Consider the following 27,896-nt stretch of genomic DNA (forward strand, 5'->3'; position numbering starts at 1 on the left):
ATATTTGTGAAGCACAATAAATTGGGGCAGGCCACAAGGTATACTAGCTATTGTTTACTACTGCTTGTTGTTCAGTCATTCAGATGTGTCTCATTGACTCTCCATGACCCCATTTGGGATTTTCTTGGCAGATACTGGAGTTTTCCATTTCTTTCTCCAGCTCATTTTACAGATGAGGAAACGGAGGCAAACAGGGTGAAGTGGTTTGCTCCAGGTCACACAATGAGTGTCTCAGCTGAATTTGAACTAGGTCTTTCTGACTCCCAGCATTATTTATTTTGTCACCTAGCTGCCCCACACTGCCTTGTTATTTCTATTTTTCCTTATCACAATTGTTGGATTAGAATAATGACATCACACTGAAACTATTAATTTGCAGAAATCTCCCAAACCACCAATATGTTAGTGATTCACTTTATCACGTTAGACGACTCTTCAGATACTTCAATCATTTATGGCTCTCACAGGTCCAAGGATACATCCTCTTTCTCCCAGAGATGACACTCTCTCGTTCTTTTATTTTGTGTTCTTCATCGGTCTTGTTAAACAGTCTTTCACAGATTTCATCCAATAGCCATTACCGGGAGCATTCTGGTTCTTTAAACATCACTTCAGGAATAGCTCCCGGTTGCTTGATATGTACCATCACAATTCCAAAATGGTCCGATTTGTGTCTTTCTGAATATTTTTCTTTTTTAAACGTTTCACTGACCTTTTTTCTAAAGAGGGAAGATCTATTGTCAATTACTTGATAAACCAAAGGGTTCAAACGGTTCTCTCTTGCACTGATTTTACGCAGGACGGAGAAGACGCGACCCTCTTGGTCATTGGGTTTGGACTGGCTGACTCCACGGACCGCTCTTGTGGGTTTGATTCTATCTGGCTCTGGCACTACTTGGCTGACCACGGGACAAGTGGCTTCCCCCCTCCCCCTTGGGGCTGTAAAATGGCTTGATCTAGATGACTTTCCATATGGAAGAGCCTTTCCATATCTAAAGCTATAGGACCCAAGCTTCTCCCCAGTCTTACATGCTCCTCCCCTTCCAGCAGGGGCGGGGGCGTGGACTAGCTTGGATCACGTCACAGTCTAGTACATGCTCTTCTCCCCGTACTCTCCGGGGAGGCTAGAAAACCTAGCTTCATTTTCAAAATAGCACATTCCGGCAAACGCTTTGGCGAAAATTTATTTTGGCAAATTTCTTAAGATGTTATTTCTTTCGTTTAAAAGATAAAAAATTACACAGCATCCCTCTTTCTGGTATATTATGATAAGCCCCTTAATTTGGCACAATATATAAAACTTTTTTTTTTTTTTAGGAAGGCAACAGTATATGAAAAAAATCTGCTGCACCCAATATAAAGTCTCGCGCGCGGCCTCCCGGAAGTTGAGGGCTGGCCTTGTTCTGTAGTAAAGAGCGGGCCTGGATCCCGGCAGACAGTAGTGAAGGCAGTTGCTTTCAGACAGCGGAGACACGGGTCGGTGAGAAGCAGGAAAAGCAGGTAAGCGTCAGCCCCAGCCCCATTTAGTCCCGTCCCGGAGCCGTTTCCGGACGGCCGTGGTCACTGGCCGCCATGTTGGAGATGGGCAAAGGCGGCGGTCGTGTTTGAATCTGGGTGTCAGGGCTGGGCTAGTTCTGAGGCACAGCCGGCTCAGGAGCCCCTAGGGACCTGGCGAGGCCGAGGTCCCGACTGAGAGAAGGGAGGACGTTGTCTGAAGTAGGCTCTGGGAAGTCGAACTTCCTCTAGTGGCTTTCCCTCCTTGGCTTCTTGGCGGCCTAGGGCGCATGCTCAGTCGTGGTGTTCCGGTAAAGAGGGTAACCCTCTTTTATTTGTATTTAGCCGGGGCGGGGCCGGGGGAGGAGGGTCCTAGAGGGGATCGATTGAGCATGCGTTGCTTGCTTGGAGGGGGTGGCGGGAAGTCTGCGAGCTGCGCACATGGTTCCGCCTGGGGGAGACTTACGGGCACCCCGTGGACTCAGGAAAATGCGCCTGTTGGAGGTGGTTTAAAGAGCGAATCTTTGAATTGTAGGGAATCAAGGAGTCCTTCATCCGGCCCCCCACACCTCGGCCTTCATAACCTCCCACAATCGTTCTCTCTAGCCTCCTCATTGTCCGCGCGGCAGCCAGAGATCTGTCCGCGCAGCTTGTGTAGGAACCGGGATAGGTCTAAAGCAAATCTGCTTTTCCCATTGGCTATTCCCCTGCTCAGAAAGCCCCACTAGCTGCCCCGCCGCAGAGCAAACGTGGTTTTGTTTATTTCGGCGTTAACGCCTTCCACAGGCTGGCCTCGGCTGGAATTCCGGATGCCGCGTTGTCTGGTGCGCTCCGGTCCGGCGTGCCCGGATTGTGCTCTCTTCCACCTCCTCGCTGGGCTGCTCCCTTCCCCCGGACCGAGTTCTGTCAGCAAAGTCAAACTTGTCTCAGCCCCCAAGGAGCGCCTCGTTAGCGCCAGGAATGTGGATCGGATCCCCTCCAGCGCCGAATACTGTGATTTTAGGAACTTTAGGGGTCATCTGGTCCATCTCCTGAGAATCTTAAAGAGTGCACAAAGCGGGGCACATCCTTTAACCTTTTTGGCCTCAGTTTCCTCATCTGTAAAATGAACTGGAGGAGGGAATGATAAACTACTGCAGCGTCTCTGCCCAGGAGGCCCCCTTGGGGCCGCAGAGTTGGGCACCGCGGGAAATGGCTTAACTACGATAAAAACCGCCAAGCCTGAAGTACTGGGAGCCCAGTCTCATGCTATAGTTTAATCCTTTTCTTTCTGGAATAATCACTTTCTGGAGGACGAGGATCAGCCCTTGCTTGGGATCCTTCGCTTCTCAGGGCGCCGCCCATCCCCCTTCTGAGCAGTCAGCACAGAACAAAACCTACATCTAGCATTTGCCTAGAACCCGTTCCGAGCAAAATCAGCCTAGAGCAGTCTAGCTCTCTCCCAGCCAGCAGAATGGCTCCGCTGCCTGCCGGGATCTGCCCCTCGGTGGCTGGGGCCCGCCCCTCTGGAGCTCTCCAGCCCCTGCACCCATCCTAAACCTTGCCCGAGAAGCGCCCCCGCCTGGGCGCCGCACTCCAGGCCCCGTGCTCGTCTCCTCCGCTGGCTGAATGACAGCTGAACTCCTCTGCCATAAAAGGCGAACAGGTTTTATTAATGGCTTTCAGGCTCCTGAGGATTTCAATGCTTCATTGATAAACCAGTCAATATTTTTAATTTGTTTAAAGCAGTTGCTTTGTAGTTTTGTATCAGAGCATTAGTTTGCTTCTCTTGAACCAATATTGTATCTTCCCCCCTCCCCATACCTCCTATAACCTTTAAATCTATGTGGACAGAATTGTTTTTCTAGGGTAGACATTTAGAAAAAGTTGGGGTGGAGCAGGGGCAGCCATCCAGGACTGGGAGGAACGGGACTAGAAAAAGGGGAGCTGGGGAGGCGCTGGAGGGGCGCTGGAGGGCTGTCTAGCTTTGCAGATCCCCCTTCACCCCTCTTTTTTTTAGCTCACGTTGCTTTTGGCTGTGAAGTTGCTAGAGGGTTACATAAGCTTTGGTGCTGTCTTAAATGTTGGCAGGCACTTTATTATTCCAATAAGGATTCCTATGAATTAATGACCACGTATCTGAAAGAAAGTCATCTGCAATGCAGGCTTGCTGGGGTGTATTTCCATAGCAATTACTTCTCAGGCTCCTAGGCAGAAAGTGATCCCCGGCTTCCGGGAGTCTTAAGTCCGGAAGAAATTCTGCCTTGACTTCCCCCTCTGAAGGTGGCTGACACAAGCCTAATTAATCCCTGCCGGAAGCAGGATGCTGGGCTGGAAAGGCTTTTCTACATTACAAAGGGCAGGGTTGTAGGTTTGTCCGGCTGACTTAGTGGGACTATCCCTGCCCCCACCTCCGCCCAGTGCTATGGAGTGGAAGGAGTTACTTGGTCAGGAATCTTGTAACTGCTGTGAGCCTCCATTTCCCCACCTGCAGAATAGAGACATTTATCTCTCTATTGTCTGACTCCGGATTATGACTCACAGGGCAGAGTGCTTTGCAAACTATATTATTGTAGCGGTTGAATTGTTTTTGGAGTCCCAGGATAGGGGGCTCTGATTTGGGCCGGTGGGTAGATTTCTGGGCCTCTCTGATGTTGATGTGCATCAAACCGCTGTCTCCTACCTTTCCAGACCATGAACGAGTGGATGCCCATTGCCAAAGAATATGATCCTCTCAAGGCTGGGAGCATCGATGGCACTGATGAGGAGCCTCACGACCGGGCCATCTGGAGGGCGATGCTGGCTCGCTATGTGCCCAACAAAGGGGTGTCCGGAGACCCCCACCTCACGCTCTTTGTGGGCAGGCTGAACCTGCAGACCACTGAAGAAAAGCTGAAAGATGTCTTCAGCAGGTACGGCGACATCAGGAAGCTGCGGCTGGTGCGGGACGTGGTCACGGGCTTCTCCAAGCGCTATGCTTTCATCGAGTACAGAGAAGAGCGATCTCTGTTAAAGGCCTACAGAGATGCCAACGGGCTGGTTATCGATCAGCACGAGATCTTTGTCGACTACGAGCTAGAACGAATCCTTAAAGGGTGGATCCCCCGGAGACTCGGAGGAGGGTTTGGTGGGAAAAAAGAATCTGGACAACTGAGATTTGGTGGACGGGACCGGCCTTTTAGAAAACCCATTAACTTGCCAGTGTTCAAAAGTGACTTCTATGGAGAGGGCCAGAGGGAGAGGAGGGAGTGGTCCCGAGACAGAAGCTGGGACTGGAGGGCCAGAGACCGCGACCATGACAGGGGCCGAGAGAAGAGGCGGCAAGAAAGGGAGAGCAGCAGGGCCTGGGATGAGAACGAGAGGGAAAGAGAGCGGGACTTCAGAGAAGAGAGGAGCAGGGGCCGAGAGAGGAAGGACCGAGAGAGAAGAGATAGGAGCAAGGAGAGAGACTCCAAAAAGCAGAGGGAGGATGATAAACACAAGTAGAGATTTAACTCCCGATGTCTCCATGAAACAGCTGCCCCGCTCCTCGGCACCTTGCACGGGCACTGCTTGGCGGGTCAGTCAGCTGCCAGCGCCTGGGGTGCGTGTTTCCTCTCCTCCATCCACTCCATGAAGTCTTCCTTTGTGTGCCTTCTCCCCTTAGATTTCCAGGGCCCTCCCCAAGCTCTCCTCTGCCACTTTCCAAGTCTAGTTTGTGTTATCTTTATTCAGGGACACACAATTCTAGTCTTTCGTCCCATCCAAGCCCAAACTTGTCTCGGTATCACCAGAGCCCTATGCACAGGCAGCTGCTGAATAAACCAGTCTACATCTCCGAGGCTGCCTTCCCTGGATTGTTCCTAAGAAAAGGAAAGCTGCGAGGAAAGCCCTTAGTCTCCGGTGCTGCTGGCCCGTTCCTTCTCAGCCAAATATGGGATCAGAGATTTACAGCTGGAAGGGACCTTACAGACTGGGAGTCCGCCTCCTCCTTTTACATGTGGGGAAATTGAGGCAGGGTCAGGTCGGTGGCATGCCGGACAAAGCGCTGGAGTTAAATCCTGCCTCAGACACTCACTGGCTCATCAAACCTGGACAAGGCGTTGGATCTCAGTTTATAGTCTATAAAATGGGCTTAAAAATGGCAAGGTTGTGAGGATCAAGTGAGATTACTTTCTGGTGCTTAGTAGAGCCCTTGGCATATACATAGTAAAGACTTATTAAATGCTTGTTAAATCTAAATCTAAAATGTGACATATTAGCATGGGACCTGGCACATAGAAGACCCTTACTAAATGCCTGTCGCCTTCCTCCTTGAGCAAAAATAAAGCAGCAAAGCCAGGCCGTGCTTCAGCTGCCTCTCCATCTGCTTGTGGACTTGTAGTGACAGGGAGCTCTCTACCTCCCAAGACTGCCTGGTTTCAAGCAGCTCTAGCAGTGGGGAAATTTTTCCTTATTTCAAACCTTATAGTTCTGCAAAATGAATTGAGCGTGTACAGAACAGCCCAGTGAAATGCTCACACCCTGTGATCTGTGGAGCAAACTACTTCCAAGCCTTCCTCTTTCCTCTCCTTCCTCCCTGCTTGACCCTCAGCAAACTGGGCGAACTGACCTCTTCCTATTTGGGTGACATAGATTGAAAGTAAGCTACCCTAACGACAGCTAAAATTGTGCAGAGCCCTAAATTTGTAAAACTTTTCACAAATCGCTCATTTGGGTTTCACCACCACCCCGGGAGATAGGTGCCACTATTATCTTTGTTTTACAGATGTGGAAACTGAGGCAGGCAGGAGGTAAGTGACTTTCCTAGAGACACAGCCAGGACATCTCTCCTACATGCAGATGAGCTGGATGTAAGCAAGGGGAGTCTGTGCACAGTCAGCAGCCTCACTTTCACTTCCAGAGCCTTGGGGCCTGGGGGCCAATAGAGATCAGGATGACTGGAAGTAGCCCTGGATACTAGGGGAGCCTGAGTCTGTTTAAACAAGGCTCAGTTTGCTCAAGGCTGCCCCCATTCAGTGAGAAAGTCATCTGAGACCTGATTTGAACTCTAGTCTTCCTGATGTCAGATTTAGCGCTCTGTTCACTATGACGCCGAGCTGCTGCTAAAGATACATGCATGAGACGTGCTTGGACAGATGCTTTTCAGAAAGACAGACGTTGATGGACATCTTATTGTGCATGCTTATTTAACGCTGAACATTCAACGAAATGTTTCGGGTAATTTATCTCTAAGGTCTCCCACAGAATTGGTGCTCAATAAATGTTACTTGAATCACAGCTATCTATTTTATGCTAGTTTAAAAAAGTGCCTCATTATTAGGTTTTACCCTAATGGCACAAACCTCCTCCTCCAGCTTTACTTTCCACAAAGAACAGTACCGCCCTGCTGTGTTAAAATAGACACCAGCTGTTAGAAACAGTTTTAGAAAATGAACATGCTATTTTCCTCACAAATTACCAGTGTAGGATTTCTCTGTTCTCCAAGGGTCTGAATAGGAATTCGTTTCTTTATATCGAATATTGGAACGGGGTGGCCGCGGTCCTATTTCTCCATCTCTGAAAGCACCTTGTGTCACAATAGAATGTAGTTTTAGAACTGGAGGGGGGCAGGCAAATCTCTGTCCATCCTCTCAGCCTCTCGCAGCTAAGGAAAGCAAAAGCAGTTCTGCTGAGGTCACCCAGCCGGGTAGGGGCAGGGGCAGGGGCAGGGGCAGGACAGGCCTACATCTCTGGTCTCCCTCCCGGCTGTTTTGCCTTTCCCAGCACAGTTTTCACAGCACTGATTCCTTTATTGATTGTAAACGCAGAACTAAAATATGTAGTTTATGAGCTTTGGGAGGAAAGCAAGCAAGTCCGTGAGGAGTACAACTGTCTGCTCTTCATCTGGGTTCCAGAGATCCCCGGCCTGCCCTTGGGCCTGGCAGCCACATGGTGCTATGGCTCACCTTGGCTTCCCCAGTCCAAAGCTCTCGCAAGAGAGGAGAATCTCTGTCATGTTCTGTCAAGTTTACTGCCTCCCTATAAGGGTCCCAAGGGCCCTGGATGCCTTCCACTCTGGCTCTCGGCCATTTAATAAATCCCATGCATGAAGAAAAGATGACAAGAAAAAAATGCCCAAACCACATGTTAAAATTGATCATTTTTAGCAATTCTTTTGTTTGGTTAATACTGCATATAACTCAGCAAAACCCAAGGCACACTCACCTTGTACACCAGTATCTACATGCTTTAGGCACTAAATTCCAGGGTATGGCGCCCACCCCTGGCTTCTTACATGGCTGCCTCCAGGCGTGAGGTCAAAGGGTCCTGTTGTCCACGGGTGAATGCTACCCTGAGACAGCTCCCAGAGCTTGTACTAAAGGTGCCCAGGGGAACCTGATCAAATGCACTTTGAAAGTGCCATCCACAGAACTAAGGATGAGCTGCCACCACTTCCCAGTGCCCCCCTCCCCTGTGTTACAGAAACTTGATGGGTCAGAGTACCCACAGACCACGCTCGGCCCAGCGCCGGGGGATGCTCGCCACTGTCAAGGTGCCACACGCCGTGTTTTTGGTTTAGAGAAGCCTGTGTTACCAGAGTGAGCACAAAAGCCAGATCCCAGACTCCTGGGGCACTCGATCCTTGACCTACGTGTGTCTGTGTGGTGGCAGGGGCACCCAATCTAAAGCACGATTCCCACCTACAAATGATGATCACCGTAGCGACCGGAGTCTGTTTTTGGGTCCAGTGTCCCAAGCACACAGCAGGTCTCCGTGTCCCTGGGTGGAGAGTACATCTGGAAAAATGGCCAGCCCCAGGGTGCGAGGGCTGCAGGGGCCGTGGGTCTGGGGTCTGGCTGCTGCCCGATCCCTGACCGTCTGGGGTGGATGTAGCCAAGCTGGTCACGAGCCCAGGGAGAGTGAAAGTCACAGGTGCTGTAAGGCTTCCTGCCCCTGTTCGGTGTAGCCATCATCTCTGTGGGAGTCTGCCCACTGGCCAAAGGATTCCTGGAAGTGGACGTTTCTCTGTGCGGTGGCCAGGCGCTTTTTGTCTCGAGAGAAGAAACTAAACCTTTGGGGGAGAGAAGAAGGGGTGGGGAGCGAGGGAGATAAGTCAGCACCTCCCCCGTGCCTCCTCCGAGTGCTACACGCAGGGGACACGGCACACCCACGTCAAAGCGACTGAGGCGCTTTCAAACGGGAGGGAAGGGGCACGCCAACCCTCCCAGGGAGCAGCCAGGGGTGCGGGCGGGAGGTGACATCATGGGGAGACCCCACAGTGGCACCCCAACGTGGATGAAGCTTCAGCGCCTCCCAGTCACACACCCTTAGTGTGAGGTGAATGAGCCTTCCACAGGGAGTGGGAGGACAGAGCCCCATGGAAGGGCTGGGCCAGCTTCTCTAAGGGCTGAAGAATTCATCCTTGTTAACAAGCTACCGAGGAGCTAACGGGCAAGGGTGTGGGCGGTCACACAGAAGTGAGTGGGGGCTCCAGCTGGCAGTGCCAGTTTAGAGGGAGGCAGTGGGAGGAGCTGTTAGAAACCAAGCGGAGGCTGAGTCACTCAAGCGGCGGCGTGTGATGGAGACTGGGAGGAGAGCCTGCTCTCGAGGGGCTGCCCCACAAAGGGGCACAGGATCACGGAGCGAAGCCCCCCTATGAGACATGGGCAAACAGCCGAGGCTGTGAGGGGACTGTTCAGGGCCTGGCAGGGAGGCAGAACTGAGGCCTTCACCGGCCTCTCTCTCTAGGAGCTGGAATCTCCGCTGGAGCCAGGCGCGGGCCAAAGCCTGCCTCTGTTCTTAGTGTTCCAGGCAGCTAGCTCTCTGAGCCCGTCTCTTACAGGTGACCTGACCAGCTGCCCCACGCCAATGAACCCTCCCCCAAGTCAGGAGGACCCCAAAGGTCATCTCTCCCACTTCTGTTACAGGTGAAGAACCAGGGAGGAGGCAGGCAGGAGGTGCAGCCTCAGGCACTTTCTAGATGTGTGACCCTGGGCCAGTCACTTATCCCCTATTGCCTCAACAGGAAAAATCAAAAAGCAGGGGGCCAGAAAGATTAAGGCAACTTCCTGTTATTACTAAGATATGACATCATAGACACTCACTGAATAGATGGTCAGAAAGGAACTTGGAGATCATAAGATAAGAACTGGAAGGGACCTTAAGAAGCCATCTAGTCTTGACCACCCCATTTGACAGAGGAGAAAACCCAAGTCCCCCAGAAGCAGCCTGGCCAAGAGCCCATGGGTACCAATCGTCAGGAGCCAGAGCCCAGTCCTCCAACTAACCAGAACTTGCGGTTCTCACTCCGTGCTGCCTCAGAAAGTCCAAACCTCCTCTGTCCATTTTACAGATAAGAAAACCAAGGCCTAAGAGTTGAAATGGCTTGACCACACGTCACAACGATTTTGCTGGAGCTCAAGCCTGAAACAACCTGTGTTAACTTGTCCAAACTGACCCCGGGATAAGGATTTGGTCTAAGAATCTGACTTCTTTGTGTTCTTAGGGCTTTTCCTCCTTCCTTGTCTTCCTCTGCCCCAAGAATTAGGGCAAATTCACTTTAGCCTCTGTCTCATTAACAGACGGCTTAAGGCCGTGTTTCCCACCGTTTTGTGAGATGTCATTACTTCGATGATGGATTTCAAAACATTGAAATTTTGAAAACTGCCTTGGAAAAAATGGGCATGACTCCATGCCGCTAGTCATCCATTTACTAACAGATTTACAGAAATTATGACTACTGTGTAGCACAGTATTAGGACACAGCCCAGGCCTAAGCAGCACTTGGGGACTGATGTGGAAAGTACCTGGAAAGAGCTAATCCCTGACTCCAGCATTCACAAGGAGCCAGAAATAGAATTCAGGCCCCAGTAAAAAGGCTAAATTTTAAAAAGTACCTTCGAAAGGTCTTGGCTTTTGTTCTGTTAAAGAGAGAATGAGATGATGATGCTTTGGCCCCTGGACCCGAGGATAAAATTTAGGCCCCATTTAAAAGACTAATGTTTTAAAAGTGCCTTCATAGGGTTCAGGCTTGTATTCTGTCAAAGACAGAATGAGATGACTGATCTTTGACCCCTGGACCTTACAGTGACTTTGCTCTATTGATAACTTCTTTTGAACCCAAAAGTGGAGCTCTAGAAGTTCTGAAAGGAGTGATCTGGACAATGGCATGTGACCAACGGCAAGTTTTCTCCATCAGCAACTACCCTGGAAGAGGACGCTGAGGGCATCAGCTCTTTAGCCCCTTCATCTTCCAGTTAAGGGAACTGGGGCCGAGAAGTGGTTTGTTTGCTCACAGGCATGAGAGGCTTTCATTTGGGCCAAGCTGCTGGATTTTGAATACCCAGGCTTTCTGACGGCTAATCCTCTGAGGGTAAGACCAGCCCATTGCCCCTGAGCGGCGCCCGTAAGCTCGAGGGACCCTTCATATCCTGCAACAGGAGCCCCTCTCCACCCTCCTGGTCCTTTCTCGTTCTTTTTTTTTTTTTTTTTAAAGGCCAGAGCAGCTTCTGGGGCAGCAAACCAAAGCTTTGTAAGGGAGCGGCCCTGGCCGGGTGAGCAGCCGTGCGGTGTTAGTGACACTCGGTGAGCCGTGGTGGGCATTGGTGGTTACTGACCCGTGGCTTAAAGGCCCTTCTTGGCTGGAACGTGTGGTTTAAAATGGAAACAGAAGAGACAAAGAGAATTATTTGTGACAAAGCAGAGGACTCTGAGGAACCGTGCTGACTGCGCAGCGTGACCCACGGGCAGTCCCATCACAGCCGCTAGGATGCAGGGGCAGCCCAAGAACACAGCAAAGTGCAGCCCCCGAGCCCCAGCAGGCATTCCCAAGACAGAATCAAGAAACACGATGTGCCTACAAGGGAAATAAGTCTCCGCACGGGCTGTAGGGTGGGGTCATCTAGGATCAGTCCAGCTGCTACCATGGGCATTATGGCTGTAAAGATCCTGGTCAGAGAGACACAGAGAAGGTCAGAGGGTGGGCGGGAGAAGGACAGGAGAGTGAGACAGCCCCCAGGGTGGGCCTGGTGTCCAGAGTGATGGAGACAGCTCGAACATTGATTCCCAAGGGGCGGAGGGGGAAGGAAGAAGCCCCGGGCTCTCCCTCTGCCAGGCAGCTGTCTGTTCCACATGCCTCGGGCACCAAAGGCAGCCTGGCAACCCCACAACCACAGACCTAGACCCGGGAGAGGATCTCCAGTCCAGCCTTCTCATATGTGAGGAGCCTACGACTTGTTCAGTCACACAAGCTCCAGGTTACCTGGCTCCAGGACCAGGTTCTTTCCATTGGTACCGTACACAAATCTACTCTATAAAAACCCAAACTTTCCAAAATGGTGAAAAAAGATCCACCCTCAAATAGCACATTACATACCTAAATTTAGTTTACACACAACTGTCTATCTGTGGAAGATTAAGGACATTTGTTGAGCTGAACAAAACAAGGCTTCTGAGCTGGAAGGGACCCTCTGGGGAGGTCGTCTGACTCTGGCCTCCTCAGGAAGGAGAAGCAAAAAGTGCTGGGTAAGCAGGATTTGAAGTGGGAGCAGCTGACTCCAAATCTGGGGCTACAATGCCCAAGGAATTCACTTTTTCCTGAGACCAGATCCATTTCTGATGGCGGACCCTATGACAGTACCATCTTTCATCCATCGCCCTTGGGCAACATGGTACCACATGAGGGTTCTTAAAAGGGCTCCTAAACAAGGGCGTTGGGTCAAAAGTTTTGTGCTGACCATCGATACTTTTCTTTTGAGACAGTCAAGGTTAACTAGTGAAGTGCTGGAGGCCCCATTTGAACTCAGGTCCTCCCGACTCCAGGGCATGTGCACCACCACTGCACCACCTGCTGCCCCAGATTCTCTGTTGTACTAATTATTCTTGGATTATCTGGGTCTTTTCTTTCTCCCTCCTTCCTAACCTGTTCTGACCTTTCATGGCTTATGAGGACCTCTACTAGAGGGTCCAAGGGCCTGTTCAATGGGAGACTCAAGTCTATTTTGCTCACCAAGAGGGTCTAATTTTTTTTTTAAACAGTTGTTATATTGAGAGTTTTGGATTCTCTCTGGGCCTTGGCTTCCACTTGCTCCCCTCATTTTTAGTCAATACAGATAATTGATGTGTAAGCTGGGGCACAAAGGGTTCCTGCCAGTGACATGGAAAAGCCTAGGACCAGGACAGACTGCCAGGGACTAAGCCGGCCAGGCTGAACGTCCAGCATCTCGGGCCCTGCGGAGGAAAGAGCACAAGCTTCCCATGGGAGAACCATGGATTTCCTCAAACAGAACATGGGAGGTAGGAAGAGGCAGGAGGAGAGATTGCTGCTGGGCTCCCAGTTAAAGAACCTGGCTTTGTATCTCAGCTCTGCCATCTACTAGCTGTGTGGCCTGGAGCTTGTTATGTCCCATCACTCCTTTGAGCCCCAGATTCTCCCTCTGAAGAATTATCCTGATGTCTTTTCCATCCCTAACCAACGATCCTGTGAAGCTGATTGCTTCCTCAGGATTCCCCATGACTATCGGGCATACAGAGATCCATTATAAGATCTCTGGAAACAGGGCAAGTATGGGGAAATCTCTGCAGAGGAGAAAGCATCAGGTCTTCTAAGTGAATCCATGCGATACCATGTGGCCCTAGGGCGATGGATGAAAGATGGCACTGTCATATGGTCCACCATCAGAAATGGATCTGGTCTCAGTGGAAATGACCATTAAGGAAGATGTAGGACGACATGTGGGCAAGGTGCCCTGAGGACCACAAGGTTTCAATCTGCCCCACAGCTGAGTCCTCCTCCCCATTAGAATGGGGGCTCCAGAAGAGGAGGGGCAGTCCCATTTTCCTGTGTGCATTCCCAGACGACCAGCTTTTCTCAGAGCACAGCCTTAATAAAATGCCTTTTCATCCATCAATCTTTGAATGAATTGCTGGCAGGTGCATCAGCACAAACCGTGAGAAGGAACAAGGATCTCACTCCGGCTTGAGCGGTTCCACAGCACAGGAGGGGCCTCTCCTACATCCAGAAGGCTTAAATAATCAACTAATTCTGCCTCTGCTTTGGTCAGCAACTTCTGTTACTTAACAGATCATGAAGACCCAAATAAGTGAAGCCCTCCGAGTAGGATTTCAGGTGTCATGGCAAATGGGGAGAACAGGGGGAGATCATTTCTGCTCGAGGGCTGGGGGGGTTTTCTAAAGGCTGGCCCTGCCTGGAAGGCACAGGACTGGCAATTCAGAATTTTCAAATATTTAGTTTCAATTTTCCCTACAAACCCTCTGTCACTTCCCGATCCCTCACTCAGGCAAACACCAGCTGCATACAGAATTGAGAGAAGACAAGGAGAGGGAGTAGGATGTTTGATGTGTGCTAAGGATTAAGTTGGGGTCAGCCAATCTTTTCATTCTTGACCTTCTCTGGGCAGCCCCAATTCCCTCCTCCTGAGAACACAGCTGTGCTAAGTTATTCTTAGATTTTCTCCCCTCTGGGTGCCATTGTTAGAAACTGTAGTCAGCTTTCCTTTTAATATTTTTCTCCCAATTACATGTAAAGACAATTTTTAACATTCCATTTTTCAAAATTTAGAACTCAGAATTTTTAAAAATGGGAAGGTTAAAAAGTATCATGTTTCTAATTGCAGTTTGGAATGAGATGTCCAGGATCCTTAGAGACCTGGGGAGATGGGGAGCCAGCTGCCACCAAGGGAAGGGATGGCGGGAAGGCAGCTGAAGGAGGCAGAAATCGAGAGCAAGGAAGAAGAAAGAGACTGGAGTTGTTTGGCTGGAGAGGTCTGACCAACTGCCCAACTGGCCAGTCCTCCCATATGCAGTTTTAGTGGATGGGAAATTTCACTGTTCCCATGAGCCCCTGGGCTTAGCAAGACCTGGAGAAACCAGACACAACCAAAGGAAAGCAGGAAGATGGGACTGAGTCGGACTGGCTCGTAACTCATCTTAAGTCCTCTCCATTCCCCCTGAAGTTTCCTTCCCAAGGCTGCTTTGTCCCCATTCCCGGGGGAGGGAGGGAGTTCCCCCAACTTGTGTGATTGTGCAACGCAGCTGTCAGCAGCAGAGGTGAACACAAAGGGGAGCAGTGTCCTCCTGCCTTGGGCCCCATCAAAAGCCCTTCTGTGGGAGCTCATTCTCACAGTTATCTCATGGAAAACTGGTGTTGCTGTGGGGACAGAGCCAACGGCAGCCCTTGGGAAAGGAGATATGGCATTTTCTGGCCACTTTCCTCCCTTCTCCCCATCCTCCGCTCCATGCTGGGGCTTAGGGAAGGGTCTGAGTCCTAGGGGTCCCAACCAAGTCACTGTAGGGACTCGAGGGGGAGGGGGCTGCCAAGGGATGGAGCCCTGAGGTAGGGGGCCGGGGCTGGGTGTGCCATCACCCTCAAGATGAGGTTCAAGCCAGGAAAACAGACTGTCACCTTGTGAGGTCAGGAATCATTCAGTAGAGGCTGGAAAAATATAGTGCAGTGCAGGGTCTGAGAGACTGTAAACTCCCCGAACACAGGGGCGATGCTACTTTTGTCTTTTCTTCTAGAAGTGCTTAATAAATGCTTTCCGATGATGAATGAATGGCAGAGAGGGTCTGAAACCATTCCACTGGTTTCTTTTCTAAACAGACACTCTTATTTTCAGGAGGAATGAAAAGCCCTCACATTTCCTAAAGGCCCTAAAGGCATCTGCTTTCAGACGAACCCTCTCCTAACCCAAGCTCAAGCTTCCCCATGCTTTGCCAATGGGCATCAAGCATTGCCCATGCAGGTCAGAAGAGCCCCAGGCTCCGACCCTCACCTCCCTGTCCCGGCTCTCATTCATTGACTCCGTATTCAGGGGCCCAGGCAAAGAACGAAACCAGGGAGAGATGGACACAAACTCCTGGTCAGGGCCAACCATCTCCTCCCCATCTCCCGCTCCCTGCACTCTGGGCTTGTTAGTAAACAGGCTGAATCCTAGGCTCAGAAGGAGTTGGAGGCTGATTCCTAGTTAGAACCCCAGAACAACATGCTCAGCAGGCTACAGGCTCCTTATAGGCAAACGTTCACTTACAGTCTCTTGATCCCAGACTCCGGCTGGGGGGAGGTTTTGGAGTGGATGATGGGGGTGGGATGGGGTGTTCGGGTCTCTTCTTCAACTTCCTCACTGAAAAAAGTTACAAACATTCAGTAAATGACTTGAGCAGGATCCCACCAAGCTTGGCCCTTCTTATAGGCCACAGGTCTGACATCGGTTGGAGCAGGAGGAGGGTAGCAGGGCAGAGAGCATCAGTGACCTAAGCCCCTGGACATTCTGCCTATTCAGGATTCTGCCTGAGCTACAGAGGAGGAAAGCTCTGAGCAGCTTAAGGAAGGAGATTTTTTTTTTTTTTATGTATAAAGAAAGCCCTCCATTAGAGACCTTTGTTCCAGTCACTAAAATATGAGAAATTGAAAACAATCAATATTTCTTTTTTCAATTCAGATTTTTTTCTTAAAAAGTGAACTAATCTGTTCTATTAATCATCTATTGGCATTCTAGAGACAAGGCAAGGGATGATATGAATCTTGCTCTCAAGGAGTTTGCAATATAATAAGAAACTATAGGAGACCAACAGCTGAGAGGAGGGGAAAATGAAATGAGTCCAAAGAAAGGGTCCAGGACAAAGGGCTTTTGGGAAATCTGAGGTGTCATTTTGGTCTGGGATGGGTTGAGGTACATAGGGGTCAGGAGAAAGTGACATCTGAATAGGGTTTTGGAGGATAAGGAAAGAACCAAACACAGAGAGATGGAGGGAGGATCCGTTCTAAGCATGGAGGAGAGGAGAAAGAATTAAGGTGGGCTGGAACAGGCATTAGAGTGGAATATTTTTGTGAAAGCCCTTGAATGCCAAAGTAGGCAAGGGGAATGAGGGATGTGATTCTAGAACTTTTGGGAAGATTCCTTATAAGGCATCATGGGGGATAGGCTGGGGAGGGAAGCAATCAGGGAGGCAGAAGGACCTTAGACCTGGATGGGTCCTTCCTGTTTATTCATTCATCCCCTCATTTTACAAAGCAAAACACTGGGACCGGTCAGAGTGAACTGACTTGCCCAAGGTCTCCAAATTGTGTTCTTTCCCTAAACTGGACTTAAATCAGAAGGGGGAACCAATGTCCTTGCAGTCAGAGAGCAGAGAAGGGGTCAGTTATCCCCTGGGTACCTTCAGCCCAGGAAGCTGTCAGAGCACCTGAGTACATGCCTTAGTATCAAGGTCAATGGTGTAACTATTTAAATTCGTTAAGGGTGGAGATATTGGGAGGAAGCGGGCAGGGAAAAAGTGTTTTTAGAAGAATGATACAGTGGATAGGTTAGGAGGACCTGAATTTGAATTCTGCCTCAAATACTTATTAGTGTGAACTGAGACAAGTCTATTAGATAGTTTGTTTCTTCAACCGAAAAAGCTGTGTACCCTTATATATAATATAATAATATATATGCATTATATATAATATATAATCTGGGCTGGGCTAGGAAGATGAGTAGGATATGTATGTATGTATAATGTGGGAACCCTGTCTTAATTAATAGAGCATCTCTGCCTGAACCATAACCCAGCGCCCCCCACACAGCAGGTAAGCTTAATTAACATTCTGTGCATCGTCAGGGAGCCTTCTCTCCCGGACCTGGCCAAGCCAACAGAAGCCTCCTGCGCCACCTCGGAGATGCTCACCTCTTATAGTAGGCGAGCTCTTCTTGCAAGAAAAACACCTTCGATTTCAACTCATTCCTCTCATGCAACACATCTCGCAGCTCCTGCAGCGTGAAGCGGGGGCGGTTTGGGTCCTTCTCCATGGCGGCTTTCTCTGACTCTGGGATGTACTCCTCACTCTCTGGCTCCGGCTGCAGGGCGCAAAACACGCTAATGAATTCCCTCCGTGCTTGTAACCGAAGCTGGCAGATCCAGCCTTCACGGCTCTGGTGCTGCTGGGTCTCAGCAGCTTTGGGGAGAGAGCCGGGAGTGCCGCCTACCTGCTCAGCTGGCCCAGATCCGAGGCGGCAGCCCCGGGCCACCGTGGGACTTCCAAGTGTGATCCTTCCTGCAGTCTGAGGATGTGTGTGTGTACATTTGTAATATATATCTATATATAAGATGCTTATATTATACACATGAATATATACATGTATGTCTATACGTATGTTCATTTGTAATAAAGGATATAGAGGCATATATGATAGATGCATAAGATAGGTTTATATTCCATATAGATATATACATAGGAACCTATCTTATGTATATATCTATATTATGCATGTTGCATATGTGATATACACATGTATATAAATGTGTACACATATAGACATACATACAGGTGTGTGCACATATACATACACATTCCTCTCAGTAGCAGCGTGCTGTAATGGACAGAGAGCCAGTGATGGAGAGGGAAGACATGGGTTCAAATCTAGAAAGAAAATATTCACTGACTGCCCTATTTTCCCATCTGCCATCTGTGAGTGACTTCCTGGGCCCCCTACTCTTAACCGCTGTTCTCCTACTCGTGCTTTTCCTTTCACTAGAACGTAAGCTCCTTCTAGGCAAGGACTGTCTTTTGCTATTTGTATCCCAGCACGGGAGACTACCTGGCACAAAGTGATCACTTGGAAGGTCACGTGTACTTCTCTTGCCTTGTCTCTCTCTACTCCACAAACCATACTCACTCATTTCTTTGCCTTTATGTTGTTTCTTCTACCTAAAATGTCCTCCTCCCATTCTCTTCACTTATTCAGATCCTTTGAAGCTTATGCTAAGAATCTCTGAGCTGGAAGAGGCCTGAGAGGCCGTCCAATACAAAAAAATAAAGCCCAATGTCCCACCTCTTTGTAATTCCGCAAGGGCTTTGTGAGTGTCAGACCTTATTTCCCCTAACAGATGTCCCCCAGTCTCAGAATGAAGAGCTCCCAGAACAGGACCCCTTGGACTGCTTCAAACGATCCATTCCACTTTTGGATGGCTCTCATTGTTATGAAATAGAACCTAAATATGCTTCTCTTCAGCTTCTAATCAGGCTGAGAGAAAAACATCTTTGATCTCTCTCATATGTGACAGATCTTCAAAAATCCAAAGGCAGCCGGCACATCCACCCTCTCTTTCAAGTCTTCTATTTTTTAAGCTAATGAGCTCATAAAGTATGCTCCCCAGTCCTCATCCTGATCATCTTCCTTTTGACCTGCTCAGTGAGTCATGGTCCTTTTTAAAAGGTGGCAACCTGAATATGATATTTCAGATGTGGAACATCTGGGGCAGAGTATAACTGGGCTAGCATACACTCCATTGCTCTCAACATGTTTTTATTTTATATTTAATTAATTTATTTAATTAAGTTTGTTTTTTTTTTTCTTTTGAGAACTACTATTTCTCTTTTAATATCATCTACTTTCAAATTCATTTCTTGACTGCCATTTCATACGATTCACTCATACTAAACTTATAGTGCCTTACTTCCCGAGCTCATACACACACACGTATGCCTTTCCTTCCTATACTTTTGATTTCTTGAACCCATTTATTTACAATTTTACATTTATTCCTGTCCAATTTCATCTTAGCAGAATGTTGTATCCTTTGTTCTCAAGAGGACCGTGGCTTTAGGAAGGTCCTGCCATGACTTGCAAATGAATTGGATGGAAGGGAAGCAGGGCTGGGCAAAGTCACTCTCCCCTCCAGAGCCATCTGGACCCACTGGAAACATCTACAGCTAGATGACTTAGATCTAACTCTAGATGGGAGATGGTCCTTGATGCAGTGGGAGACCTTGGCCTTCTTAAAATAAGATCTTTAACGGATCTCAGTTTGACTGAAGCAACCTCACTCAGTGGTTAAGGCGAGGTAAGAAATGAGGCAAAGAATGGCCTCTTCTATGAAGTGAAAAAAAAAAATTAACCTGAGAGAGGAAGACCCTGATAGTTTCTGGCCAAAACAGAAACAATTGCTATATACCTTCTCTCTGAGCCAATCCGGGCCCAAACAAGGATGGGCCTGGAACCTACTGTTGGTCAGTCAGTGACAGCCAGAGTGAGTGGGGTTTAAGGCTTGCTCCTAGCAAACACTTTCATGCTTTTGAGCAGAGCACTTGTAGGTAAGGATATGATATCCTATGTGGACAGAGGAAGTGAAGGGAAAGAAGAAAGAACAGAAAAAGAAGGGAAAGAAAACAGCTGTGATATCCAGTGCAGTTGGATCCCCAGTGGGGCACCTCCCAACTCCTAGTCAAGAGATTGTTGTTTATCCTTCCTTCTTCAAGAAGACCATGACATCAGGGAGGTGACACCCTGACATGATTTAAGTGAGGGAGGGGTGCAGGGTCACCTGCCTCACTTTCCCCTCCAGAACCATCTGGGTCCAGTGCCCAGACCCAGATAGATAGGACAACTGGAGATGGGCCATTCAGTGACTGAGCTCAGCTGGAGCCTCCTTCAAGGCAGGAATCAGAACAGCTGAAGAATGCTCATTGCCTTTAGTAATCAATCAGTCCATCAATGAATAAGCTTTATTAAGCACTTACTATGCACTAAGCACTGTGCTAAGCACTGGAACGACAAAAAAAATAAATAAATTCAAAAATAGTTCCTGACCTCAAAGAAGTCAGATTCTACAGAGGTAGACAACATCTGGCGAGTTAGCTATATATTTAAGATATATTCAAACAAATTATCTTTATATACAAGGTATATACAAAAAATACAAGACTCTGGGCAAGTCACTGCACCCTGTGCGCCTCAGTTTCCTCATCTCTAAAGGAATCTGGAGAAGAAAATGGCAAACTACTCCAGTATCTCTTTGGAGAAAACTCCAAATGGGGTCAAGTAGAGTCGGACATGACAACACTGAAAAGATGTGAAGCACAAGTGGGAGAACCAAGACCTGTGTCATGAAACCCTGAGTGTCCAGGCAGAGAAGGTGAGCGACCGTGTCAAGACAGAGGTCAAGACAGCTAGGACTGAGAAAGGGCCCTTGGATCTGGTAGGTAAATTGGAGAAAGCCACTTCAGATGGGTGGGTTCAGAAGGCAGCCTGTGCAGGGGTTAGACGAGATGGAGAACAGAGAAAGTCACGGCAGTACGGAGCCACAGACAGAAGAGATGAAGGTGATACCGGAGGGACAAGGAGGTGACAGGAGGGAAGGTTCTAAAAACTGAGGCTCGATGCCCAAGTCTCGAGAGGCAGAAGCTGAGCTGGGAGAGGAAAGGGGGGTTTGAAAGAATGGAGGAGATCCGGGAGGTGAGCCTCGGTGAGGAGCCGGCAGACAGGGAGAGACTGACGTTAAGAGAGCTGGGATGAGGGAGGGGGCGATCTGACAGAGAAGGTGGGAGTAAAGAGGCAAGGAGAGGAGTCTGCTTCGCTAAGGAAGCAGAGCCTCCTCTTCACAGAGAGCAGGAGATGGTCTGAGGTGTGACAAATAAAGAGGAGGTGAGACGGGGGAGCTCACAGCAAGTCTCCATTTTTTCAGTGATGTGTGGGCAAGATCTTTTACTGAGGAAGTGGGGATGGGGAAGGAGAGCCACAGACTTGAGGAATGAGGGGAAGCTATGAGATAGCCCTGGGAAGAGTGAGGCAATTCACTGACCAGGGGAGAGCAGAATGACTGACTGCTCTCAGGGTCCAGTTAGGATTATGTAACGTAGCCTTGGAGAGGACTTAATACTATTTTGTTACTTCCTTAGGCTTTGCCCTGCAAAATGGGTGGGAATGGAAGGGAGAAGGTAGATGGTGCAGGCCAAGAGCAGCCATAGGTCAAGGGTGGCAGACGAGAGATCCGAGAGGATTCTCCAAGGGCTGAGATTGCGGCCAGTGGCCTGGGAAAGAACTGAGGGATAGAGGGAAAGGAGGTCATCGTGAGGATGAAGAAGAGAGAGGAGGGACCATGAAGCATAGGGAGAGATGGATTAGTCAGGATGGTGGGTTATGGCAAGATCAAGGGTAAGGCCGTCTGCGTGCAGGGCTGCGTACTGGCCACAGGAAGGGAGTGGACCGGGGGCCTGGGTGTTGGGGCGTTTGAGGAAGCTTCGCTAGGTATGTTCAGATCTCCAAGGGAAGGAGTGGGGAGGAGAGGGAGTGGGGAAGAGAAGGAGCGGGAACCTGCTCGCCTAGGAGAAGATACAGACTCTTCACTGTGACATTCAGACTCGCCAGTCTGACTCAAACCCACCTGGCCCATCTCACGCCAGCACTCAGCACCATCTGTTCCCTGAACTTCCAACAACAAGCATGTATTATTCATCATGCATTTATTTAAGCACCTACATACAGTAGGAAGGTCCTGCGCTGGGTGGCAGGGATGCAGCTACGAGGAGGAAACGAGCCTCTGACCGCCTCCGCACCCAAGCCCGGGACGGACCTTAGAGGCCCAGCCCAACGGGCCTTCTTAGCAGAGCCTGTCATGAGACCTTGCCTACAGCTGATAGATAGTAAGTGCGGACTGAACTGACTCTTACATTTATTTGCACCCTAAGAGTGCCTAGGATTAGGCTACGACACATAGGACCCATTTGATGAATGGATGGATGGCTGGGTGGGTAGTTAGTGGCTAGATTTTCCTAGTTTCTTTTGATAGATATTTCATAAAGGTTATTTGATTGTATTAAATATTCACCTGGCTTATGGTGGATCAGATCTAGCCATATTGTCTGATTTCCTGTGACTCATTTACATTCTTCCCATCAGTCACTAGGTCCTAGACCAGACTTAGCTCATTCTTATGAGTCACAGTGGACACTGTCCTTCCTCTTCCCTGCCATTTTTATTTTGGTGAGTAAAAAGAACTGATTCTGAGTGATACAGAGAGAAGCTGAGGGCCAGCCTGAGGATGCGCTCCCTTCCCACATGCAGCCTGGACAGAAATCCACAAGACGTCAGAGACTCACGTCACTACGGTTCCATCTCCAGCACCCAAAAGAGGTGATCACCTTTGTTGACCCATGGGAAAATGTCTTATTACCACATGGGAGGGGTTCCCATCCTCCTCTGGCTTGGAAATGCAGAGATTCAGAAAGGGGTAACAAGCATGGATTCAAAGGTCATCTAGTCCTAATCCCCCATTATACAGATAAAAAAACTGAGGCCAAGGAAGTGAAGGACCTCCCGGGTAGATGGTAGCAGAGCTAGTATTCTGGCTCTGATCTGCCCGAGGCTTCTTCTGTGTTAGGAGGGGTGCAAAGAAGATTTGAGATTTGCAAGGTTCAAGAGGCAGAGGTGAGCCCAGGATGAGAAAAGCAGAAGAGTTCAAGGTCAGAGTCAAAAAAGCCCTCATTGGCAGGAAACTCAGTGGAGGTGGGGCAGGGCTGGGCCATAGCACTTCCCATTTCGGAGGAGATGGCAGTTATTCCAGGGAAGGATGGAGGAACAAGACTTCTTCCAGAAGGAAGGATAAATCGGCAGTGGGCAAAGAGCCGGGCTCTGCTGGAAAAGAGGCAAACCCGGCCTTGGATTTCACGTCAGGGCCAGGTCTTTCTTTCCTGATGCTAGCGAACCCAAAGGAAGCCGTCCACCAGACCATCTACTTAAATCCAAATTATTTTGTGCCTGCTTCCTATTGACTTCTCTCTTCCCCCTTGTGTAGGCCCTTTGAGGACGTGTGGTTTAACTGCTTTGGCCTTCGTGTCCCTTTTCAGCACTCAGCACCCGTTCCTTGTCGGCAAAGGAACTGTAACTGCTCTGTCAGGGTTGAAAGAGACTTGCCCAGAATCATGTAGCCATCATGAGGTTTGAACCTGTGTCTTCTGGAGTTGCAGGCCAGCTCTCTGATCCACCAGAACCCAGAGAAGGGGCTTAACAAAAGCATGTGGATTTGGATGGCCCCTGCCCCCCAAAAGTCGCCCCACAAGATTCAAACCAAGGCCAGCAGACTGCCAGGGCAGGCCGAGGGAAGGCACAGTAGAGCCCAGAGTTTGGCTGCCTCTAATCCCATACCCGAAGAAGAATATGTTAGGGGTAAGAGGCTTTTCCAAGCGGGCCTGTTGTAGCCAGGGTGGATACCCCGCTCCCTTCCAGACATCTGGAAGCATCTTTAGGATGCCAGACCATGGATAAGCTTCCAAGAGACTGAGTTCATTATTCTTCCTCCTGCCAACTGATTCATCCCCTGAAAAGGTTTCCCTTGGAGCACTTGGGAGGCTTGAAGGGCAGCCTAATCCCCTAACACTCCTCCAGACACGACCTGGAGTCCAAGGGCCATCTCTAGTTGTCTCTAAGCAGGCAAGCCTGTTCTCAGATTCTGGCTTATGAAAGCAGAGATTATATAAATCATAGTGTCCAACTCATTCCACCCTCCTTTTGCAGATGAGGAAACTGAGTCACAGAGAGATGAAGTCATTTGTCCGGGGTCACACATACAGCTAATGTGTGTCAGAGGGGAGATCTGAACCCAGATAAGTCACCTGTCTCTTCTTACGGTTATCTACGATCCTGTCCCCAGGTCCAACACTGTCTACTACACTGAACTGTGATCCAGCCCTGAAGGGAGGTCGGGGCTCCCTCCCTGATACCAGCCGAGAAGCAAGATGGCAATCGGGCCCGTCTGGGATGGAGCTCTCTGGTTACAGCCCATTAGCGAGGCAGAAAGCTGGCTCAGCTTATCTCTGCTCCACCAGCCGGCCTCCCACTCCTGTCCCAGAGGGTTTTCCTCACCCGGGACAGGGGATCACAGGGACGCACTTCCCAGGAGTCACTCCGGGGCTGGAGGGCAGAACCCCACAGGGAGGAGGCTCAGGGCCTCTGGAGGAGTTCTCTCCGAGTATAGGACTGACCAGTGAACGAAGCACAGTAAGAAAGCAACATAGACGCAGCCGCGTCTCATCGAAGCGGAGACCGAGCTTGATTCCGGGGGACTGAGGACGAGACAGATTTCCCTCCTCTTAATGAAAAGGTGGTAGACTACCAGGGCAGAATGACTGCTTAAGTGGTGTGTGTGTGACAGAGACAGGAGAGATGGAGAGAGAGACAGAGGGAGAAGGGGGGGAGGAAAGGGGGATGTGAAAGCCAGAAAGGAGGAGAGGAGGGAAGGAGGAGAGGAAGAACAGAGAAACAAGAAGCACTGGCTGAACTCAAGTTACAGGGCGCATGAACTATGTTCCTGAGCCCTGAAAGCAGGATTTACTGAGGTCACTGTCAGCAACTTTGAAAAACCAAGGGGAAGGACAGAAGTCCTGATTTTCAAACAGAGAGAAACTACAGACCAATGACCTTGTCCTTCATTCCTGGCAAGATACTAAAAAAAATTTACATATATATGTGTATATAGACACACAAAATGGAGCAGATTAATTTTTTTTGAGTTCCAATTTTTTTTCTCCCTTCCTTCCTCCCCTCCTCCTTCCCCAAGACATCAAGAAATCTGATATAGGTTATACATGCACAAGGAAAAGATATTTTTCAACCCCGATCCAGCATGGCGTCATTAAGACTGGCCCGTCCCAGACAAACATTTCCTTTTCTGACAGGGTTACTAGATCAGGGAAATGCTTATACACAGTTGACCTAAATTTTATCAAAATATATGACAGTCTCTTGTGTTATTCTTGCGGAAAACACAGAGGGCTGAGTGCTAGATAATACACTTGGGTGGATTTGGAGCTGGTTAAATGATCTGAACAAAAGCAGAATCATTAATGGGTCCATGTTAGTGTGGCAGGAGGTCTCCAGTGGAGTGCCTCAGGGACCTGTGCTAGTTAACATTTTTAGCAGTGATCTGGATGGAGGCATGAATTCTGTCAGTACCGGGAGGGATGGCTCACAGCGGGGAAGGCGGAGCTGGGATCCAAAAAGCTCCTGAACTAAAGCACTGGGCTCCCCCGCCCCCATCTAATCAGATGAAACTTAACAAGAAATAAATGTAAAGTCATATAATTGGGTTAAAAATTTAAGTTCCCAAGCCCAGGATGGGGAAGCCTGGTTAGCCATTTGTCTGCAAAAATCCTGGGGATTTTCAGGCCCTTGTAGCTTAATATAAGTTAACAATATGATGTGGCTTTAAAAAAAATAGGATGTGAACTTAGATGCCATTCACAGAAGTACCAGGAAGGGGATGGTTCCAAGGACTCCACCCTGGTCAGTTATCCATTTCGACAATTTAGGCTCTGGGGGGCAGAAGAACCTGCTTTGGAAAGGACCCCGTTAAGTTGCAGCAGATTTTAAAAAAACATCCAGGATGCTTTTTCAAGTCTCAAGAGAGGCTGAAGGAACTGGGGATGTTCAGCCTGGAGAAGGGGGGCCTTAGGAGAGTCACGGTAACTGTTTTGGGTATTTATCGGCTAGCTCATGGAGAGCGGATCGCACCCAGCAGAGCGGTGGCTCTGAGGCAGGAGAAGGCAGAAATGGTGGCTGTGGCTGGGAGGGGCAGAGGGACAAAATAAAATCTGATGTCAGGAGAAACTTGCTGACCATCAGAACCGGGCAAAAGCAGGATGGCTGGGCTGCCTTGGGGCTCCCTCCCTATGGTCTCTGGCCCAGAGAGAACTCTTGTTGAGCTATGGGCTAGACCAGATGATCTTGGAGATGTCTTCTGCAAGATTATGTGAAAAGGGGCAGGAGATAGAGAGCACCAGCTCTGGCATCAGGAGGACACGAGTTCAAATTCAGCCTCAGACATTTCCTTTCTTTGTTGACCCTAAGTAAGTCCTTTATCCCTAATTTCCTTAAGAAAATTTTTTTTTCTTAAAAATGGGGAAAAAAAGATGATGTGAAACAGAGGTATCAAGGGAGGAAAAGGAAGATCATTCCTTTGGCAAAAGGATTTTTAAAAAAAAACGTTGTCACCCTGAATTGGCAGAGGGGATTTCCTACATTGATGGAGCCAAGAGTTTGAATCCTGACATCTCTTAACTGTGTGACTTTAGGCAAGTCATTTGATTTCCATTAGCCTAATGATGATGACAAAAAATAAATGCTGTCATTTAGGTAATACTCAGGTAGTAAAAGGTTTACACGATATTTTATAAGGTTTACAAGATATATTATCTCACTAGCACCCTCTTATGCCCATTTTACAGATGAGGCTGAGAGTTCAGGGTCTCTCAGTCAGGAAATGTCTGAAGCAGGATTCGAATGCAGGTCGACCAGGGCTGGTGCTCTCCCCACTGCACCACCAAGCTGCCTCAGGCTCATCATTTAAAGATGGAAACCATAATATATACTTTAACATGTTTAACATGCATGGGACTGCCTCCCATCTAGGGGAGGGTGGGGGGAAGGAGGGGAAAAGTGGGGACAGAGGTTTTGCAAGGGTCAGTGTTGAAAAATTACCCATGCATATGTTTTGTAAATAAAAAACTAAAATAATAAAAAAGAAAGATACTCAGAACACCAGGCCCAAAAAAAAAAAAAAAAAAAAAAAAAAAAAAAGATGGAAATCATATTATTTGTACTGTTTAGACCAGGGGTCCTCAAACTTTTTAAATAGGGGCCAGTTCCCTGTCCCTCAGACTGGGAGGCCGGACTGTAGTAAAAACAAAAGCTCCCGCTCTGCCTCCGCCCCTCAGCCCGTTTGCCATAACCCAGCAGGTGCATAAACGTCCTCAGCCACAGCATCTGGCCCTCGGGCCGTAGTTTGAGAACCCCTGGTCTAGATCATGTGTTTTCAGGGAGGGAAGCTAGATGATGCTGTGGATAGAGCGCCAGACCTAGAGTCAAATTTGACTTCAGGTGCTTAAAAGCTGTGAGACCCTGGCCAAGTCACTTATAACCCAATTACCTAAAAACAGAACAACCTCAAGTTGCTGCTGCTGCTCCCACCTGGTCCATGGGGATTGCCTCCTAACCAGCTCCCCCTCCCCAGTCCATCTTTCCCCAGCTGTACGGAGGCAGATGTTCCTAGAGCAAAGGCCAAAGCACTTTTTCCTCCTTAAGAAAATTCAGCTGCTTCCCCCTTTAGCTTTTTTTTTTTTTTTGAAGCAATTGGGGTTAAGTGACTCACCCAGGGTCCCAGAGCCAGGAAGTGCCCCCTAGCTGTCCCTCCCGTTAGCTTTTAAATTGCTTCACAATCTGGATCCAGCTTGTCTTTTCTAACAGATTTCGCAGGAGCCCAGGTCTGCCTGGGTAATAACCCGAGGGGGTCTATTCCCACCCTTCCCAGAAGCATTTCGGCAGTGCGCTACATCCTTCCTACTTTGGGGCACGCTGCCCTCCGATGGGCTGGAAACGCTCACCCTCCTTCCCTCCACCTCTCGAAGCTCTCAGGCTTCCTTCAAGGCCCGGCCAGCTCAGAGGCCTTTTCTAATGCCCCTCAGGTGCCATGCTCTCCCATGCCTGAAAGCACCGCACACACTTCCTATTTCCTTATCCCCTGAGGAGGGCCGCCTTTCCTCCGGTGTAACGGAGGCTTCTGGGAGTCAAGACTTCTGGTCAGACTTCAGAGATCTAAGGGCCAAAGGGGTCCCTGCCCACTGACCTGCTCTTGGTTATATCTGTATATGCAATACCTCTGCACACAGCCGGTGCTTAATCTGTGCTTGT

General features: G+C 49.1%; 2 protein-coding genes across 5 annotated transcripts in view; one reads left to right on the forward strand and one right to left on the reverse strand.

Annotated features, from left to right (window-relative positions):
* Positions 1-6,733, forward strand: part of SNRNP35 (small nuclear ribonucleoprotein U11/U12 subunit 35) — a 7,549-nt gene extending 816 nt beyond the window's left edge. Inside the window, exons 2-4 of one of the 3 annotated variants that reach the window (XR_012487751.1) lie at positions 1,318-1,500; positions 4,165-5,260; positions 5,295-6,733. Coding sequence is in view for 2 of the 3 variants with exons in the window: in XM_074299134.1 (XP_074155235.1) it covers positions 4,168-4,959 (792 nt within the window). In the remaining variant the exon portion in view is untranslated. Of the gene's footprint in view, positions 1-1,317; positions 1,501-2,280; positions 3,140-4,164 lie in introns of all 3 variants that reach the window. The other 2 variants (XM_074299134.1, XM_074299125.1) reach the window with 2 other exon arrangements.
* Positions 6,734-7,581: 848 nt separating this feature from the next.
* RILPL1 (Rab interacting lysosomal protein like 1) overlaps positions 7,582-27,896 on the reverse strand; it is a 44,196-nt gene continuing 23,881 nt past the window's right edge. Inside the window, exons 5-8 of one of the 2 annotated variants that reach the window (XM_074299111.1) lie at positions 17,122-17,291; positions 15,483-15,575; positions 11,295-11,382; positions 7,582-8,506 (exon numbers count right to left, since the gene is read on the reverse strand). In XM_074299111.1, coding sequence (XP_074155212.1) covers positions 8,501-8,506; positions 11,295-11,382; positions 15,483-15,575; positions 17,122-17,291 — 357 coding nt within the window. In that variant the 3' untranslated portion in view covers positions 7,582-8,500. The remainder of the gene's footprint in view (positions 8,507-11,294; positions 11,383-15,482; positions 15,576-17,121; positions 17,292-27,896) is intronic. The other variant, XM_074299103.1, reaches the window with a different exon arrangement.

This window comes from Sminthopsis crassicaudata, chromosome 1, assembly GCF_048593235.1.
Source record: "Sminthopsis crassicaudata isolate SCR6 chromosome 1, ASM4859323v1, whole genome shotgun sequence".
Lineage (NCBI taxonomy): Eukaryota > Metazoa > Chordata > Mammalia > Dasyuromorphia > Dasyuridae > Sminthopsis > Sminthopsis crassicaudata.